At 29.8% G+C, this 5,153-nt stretch overlaps 3 protein-coding genes across 3 annotated transcripts in view; 1 reads left to right on the top strand and 2 right to left on the bottom strand.

Moving 5' to 3' along the window:
• The window catches only part of LOC108570433 (uncharacterized protein C1orf112 homolog), a 26,274-nt gene extending 22,371 nt beyond the window's left edge, over positions 1-3,903 (bottom strand). Inside the window, exon 1 of the mRNA XM_017932292.1 lies at positions 3,866-3,903. The gene's annotated coding sequence lies outside the window, so the exon portion shown is untranslated. The remainder of the gene's footprint in view (positions 1-3,865) is intronic.
• On the bottom strand, positions 61-771 carry LOC108570500 (DNA polymerase epsilon subunit 3). The gene is made up of 2 exons (XM_017932368.1): positions 622-771; positions 61-472 (listed from the first exon to the last, which is right to left on the bottom strand). Exon 2 carries the CDS (start codon positions 448-450, stop codon positions 61-63), a length of 390 nt encoding a protein of 129 aa, XP_017787857.1. The 5' UTR covers positions 451-472; positions 622-771.
• LOC108570432 overlaps positions 1,409-5,153 on the top strand; it is a 9,651-nt gene continuing 5,906 nt past the window's right edge. Inside the window, 9 exon segments of the mRNA XM_017932291.1 lie at positions 1,409-1,647; positions 1,811-1,878; positions 1,948-2,032; positions 2,145-2,162; positions 2,244-2,451; positions 2,528-2,765; positions 2,768-3,012; positions 3,097-3,226; positions 4,931-5,003. Coding sequence (XP_017787780.1) covers positions 1,598-1,647; positions 1,811-1,878; positions 1,948-2,032; positions 2,145-2,162; positions 2,244-2,451; positions 2,528-2,765; positions 2,768-3,012; positions 3,097-3,226; positions 4,931-5,003 — 1,115 coding nt within the window. The 5' untranslated portion in view covers positions 1,409-1,597.

Here is a 5,153-nt window from a genome sequence, read left to right as displayed (position 1 = left end):
AATAATCATGTAAAATGTATACTTATTTTTATATATCATAATTTGCACATTTAATACGTATCAAAAAACCATAACTTCTCTTCCTGCATCTTCTTCCTCTATTAGATCATCTTCATCTTTCTTCTGTTGTTTTTTTTTAGATGTTGCATCTTTCTTTTCTTTTTGAGCTTTACGGAAATTTTCTAATGATTCTTGTAGTGGATCAACAAATTGATCAAACTCTATATCAGTCATCGCTTGAATAACATCCTGGCCACTTATTGTTTTACGATTTCCTTTTTTAGCAATTATATTTGCTGATGATGTTAAATATAGTATAAAAATTGAAGATGCTTTTGCTACTGCAGTTCTAGCATCTTTGGCAACTGTAACTCCTTCTGGTAATGCTTCTTTTATAATTCTAGTTACAACTGCATTTGGTAAATTAAGATCTTCAAGTCTTTCTGCCATCTGACGTTTTTATATATTTATTCTACAGAAACATAATATTATTGATCGTATGATGTCACGAAGAATAAATTTAATTATTTATTACAACGTGCGTTATGCACTAAGGTTATGATTCAGCATATACAAAGAATGTCGAAAGTAGTAGAAAATTAGAATTATAAATCAAATTACCTTGCTCTGAAAACGTTATCAAGTTCGAATTATTAATTAACTTAATTAAATCAAATCTGTGTTAAAACAAACGTAATGTGTTTATATCTTCTTATTTCCCGCCAATACATCCAATTGCGCACACAAACGAAATAAATCGAAATAATTGAAACAAATATATACCAATTCGAAAAAAAGGAATAAAATGTCACAAACAGACAAAATTTACATCAGCACTTATATTAAATGTAAATTTTGAACGAATAATATCAACAATTACATTGCTATTTTCAAGTGCTCTGAACTAAACTTTCAAGTGGTATAATGAGAATATAAGACCGAGATACTTACAGCACCCTCTACTTGAGCATTAAAGGCACTATTTTAAACGGTATGATAGGCATATCTAAAAGGACTTAACACATTGTTTTTTAAAAAGCATGTACATAATTAGCTGACTGAACATTATTAATAAATAATTACACAATTGTCTTAGTGCTACATATAAGTACGTATAATACGCATTCTTAAAGCAACTTAGTAAGATATTTAAATATTGTTCTTTCACTACATTACTACATACTTTAAAGTATGTATTCATAAAGAAAGATTTCGATTATTAAAATATAACAGTTATACATTTCCCAGTTGAATACAAAATTATGCTATAAAAAAGCTTCATAAGTATTTCAAACAATGATAACGTTCCCGCTTTAATATTATTGATATCGGGCATAGTATCGGTAAAGTTGGAAATGATACGAAGATGGTAAGACTCCAGAGTCCTCAAACTTTTTCGCATACGATGTAGTGTGACATATATGTATACTGACCAACTTGTCCAACGATATTTAATTTGTACAGAACGTAGAACCTATCGTTTGCACGGTAGTTTGACAAGAATCGTCTAAGAAAAACTTGATTGCCAATCTGACAGCACCATCATTTGAATTACCGAATCTTACGAAAACCAAAGCAAGACACCATTTGGAGAAAAATGTCAAAAATCGAGGAAGGAAATGCTCATATACGACAAGCTGAGAAAAGGTATTGTCAATGCAAAATGATAAATCGTGAACAGTTATGTCAACAAATAATTTGGTTTTTGTCAACTTTTTATGTGAAATTGATAATACTTAGCCTTTGTGTGTCATAAAAATAATTTGGTTTTTATTGATCCATTTAATAAAATGAGACAAATCTCTTATAGCTTAAAAACATCACTATTAAAATGGAGACCTGATTTCGAAGTTGCGGCCGAAAAATATACGAGCGCAGGTAAAATATATATGAATAATTAACATAATATCAGACAATTAATATAATATGCCCTGTTATTTGTTTTAGCAACTTGCTTTAGAATAGCAAAATCTTATCAACAATGTAGAGATTGCCTAATGAAAGCTGCTGATTGTTATAAAGAAAATAGATCGTATCCTTTTTTAAATAAGCATAGCTTTGTACAATAGTTAGATACAGCATTGTTTTAATTTTTTTACAATTATTAAAAATATATTTATTCTTTAACATCAATTATATGAAAGATGGTTTCATGCTGCAAAGTAAGTCCTTTAGATTCTTAATTTTTCTACATTTCGTAAGTAATACAGTTATTTATATTACTGCAATATGTAAAATTTTAGGAGTTTCGAACAAGCTATCTTAATTTCCAAAGAAATGGGAAATCTTGGAGATGTACCAAAATTGGCAGACCGTGCTTGCTCTCTGTATCAGATGCATGGATCACCTGAATCAGGTGCAACTGTACTTGATAAAGCAGGCAGCATGGTAGAAGCCAGTCAACCAGAGGCAGCATTAGAAATGTTTAAACGTGCTGCTAATATTGTTATGGTCAGATAGAATCTATTATTTATGAAATACTTATGAAAATATAAGTAAAAATTATATTATATATTTTTTCATAAAGGGTGAAGATAGCCCACGTCAGGCAGCAGAGTATATGAGCAAAGTTGCAAGATTATTAGTAAAACTACGAATGTATGATGAAGCAGCAGATGCAGTTCGCAAAGAAATTGGCATGCATCAACAAATAAATCATATACCTTCTGTTGGTAGATTAACAGTAGCATTAGTATTAGTACAGTTAGCTCGAGGTGATCAAGTAGCAGCTGAGAAAGCTTTCAAAGAGTTATAAATATTTATCTTTAGATTAATACATTAGAAATGCTTTTGCAAGCATATGATAATGAAAATGCAGATGATGCAAGAGCAGCATTAAATAATCCCTTCATTAAACACATGGATGTTGAATATGCTAAACTTGCTAGAGGTTTACCTCTACCACAGCAAGAATATGCAATATCCCCCCCAGGGGTAAGAGCAAATGCAGCAGAATCATATACATCTCCTAATGCATCAAAACTAATGGAAGAAAGTACTAGTGAAGTTCAAGTGAGTAATACATTTGTCTTGAAAATGTAAGGATTTTAAGAAAGAAATTTATGAAAATCTATGTTGCTTTACATTACTTTCTAGAACACGAGTATAGTAGAATCTCAAGAAACTTCCAAAACATTATCTAATGATGCTGCTGAGAAAGAACAAGCACAAGGAGCACCTTCACAAAAAGTAGAAAATAAAGAAGAAGACTACGATGGCGGGCTCTGTTGATTGCCTATACTTATGGAAATTAATGTAACTTATGTCTTGAATTACAAACAAACTTTATTTTATAAAAGGTACTATATCATATTAATCCAGAGATGTATATTTAATAGTATATATAGTAGTATATATGCATATATGCGTATATGCATATATACTATTTTATTCTTAGAAGTATTTCCAAAAACGTGATACTCATGAAAATTATACTTATTTAAAACTGCAACTATATAAACTATTTTAAATACATTCCTTGTACATGTGGCAAGGAATTCTCTGATGAAAAGTAAATATGTAACATATATGCATTTATGTTTAATAGAATAAAAAAATGTAACCTTTAAAAAATACTATTCACATATTGATATCAGCTTTGTAAATGTTATATTTTTCAGCACAGATAGAATATCTTCAATAGGAGACTACATATGATTTCAAATTTTATGTCAATAAACATGTACAAAACGCAGATATATTTTAATAATCTAATTTCATGTTTACCAACTGTAAAAGTATATATAAAATAAATTGTTATTGCAAACACTTAGGCACATGTAGATTCATTTATATTCATATGTCAAAAGAAAGAGGTTATGAATATCAAATCGGAGTTTATATAGATATAAGATATTTTACTCACGAGTTTTATGTTACAAAGTCAAATGCACCGTTTTCTTCTTCAGTATATCTTCAAGAACCAATAAAAAAAAGTTTTAATGCACCACTTTTATATTTTACACAAGTTTTTAAATACGTTTTTTCACTTGCTAGTTTTAAAAGATTGCCGCGAAATTGTGTCTACACCTCAATGCACCACTTAAAAATAATCACACAAGAGAGTCTTATTAGAAAGAAATGTATCTACATATTTTTACGTTGAAATACTTTTTACACTAAAAAAAATATTTATGTTGTTATACAACAATAATCTCCAATTTATACTTAAGAATTGCTGCATTTTTTCATTTGCTTTACTGATGCAAGTTACTTCGGAGATATGTATGTATAATTTACTAAATTTATTACTATTTAAATTTTATTTAAATTGGAAATTATGGTTATATATTACATCATTGAATTATAAATGATAAATTTCAGAACTATCACATTGCATTTTAAACGAAATTAAGTTCACATTTAACAATAAATATACTGTTCGTATTATATTTCTTTGCGATATATTTAAAAAAATAGCGCGAGCTAACAATTCTTACAGTGCGCAAGTTTCAATTAATGGACATAGATAGGCAAGTACCATCGAATAGTGAAACACTTTTAGTAGAATAATAAGAAACATTAAGATCTTATATATTATCAGAAATCTAATTCATAATACGAAGAAATATTAAATTTTAACATTAATCAGTCATAGTTTATTATTATTTCAATTATCAGTTGCACAACTGTCAGGTGACTGTGAACTTCACTTTAAGTGTTTCAACACGAAATCAATATTACAGTGGCTTTTAGAGAGGCGTGTTTGCGCACGAACGTTAAAATCGAATAAATAGTCGTCTGCAGGAAGACTGAAAGCAGACGTCACAATACACCACGACGTCGTGGTAGGATAACAGTGGGGCGCGAGCAAGTGTCAATTTGATTATTGTCATCATTTTTGTGAGTATCGGTGGTTCTGTCAAGATCGTTTGGAATTTCTACCGATGATCGGCAAATCGCGCATTCGTATTTCTGTGGGTGCCGTGAGGCGGCGAGAAAGACCACCTCTTTAAATTAAAAGAAGGAATGACGCTGGAGAATCCGTTCTTTGTCGTCAAGGAGTAAGTAAAAGTTGCATACTGTTATGAATTTTTAGCAAATCTTTTTTAATTGTACAAATTGCAAGTGACGAAATCATATCGATTCTGTGAAATTTGTGCAGTTATCAGGTTTGAACTTTTGTTATTCCTTTCACGACATTAGGGTTGTAT

Source organism: Habropoda laboriosa, unplaced genomic scaffold (assembly GCF_001263275.1).
Source record: "Habropoda laboriosa isolate 0110345459 unplaced genomic scaffold, ASM126327v1 scaffold84, whole genome shotgun sequence".
In the NCBI taxonomy this organism is placed as follows: Eukaryota; Metazoa; Arthropoda; class Insecta; order Hymenoptera; family Apidae; genus Habropoda; species Habropoda laboriosa.
The sequence above is the reverse complement of the archived record's forward strand: the minus strand, read 5'-3'. Positions and strand labels throughout refer to the sequence as shown.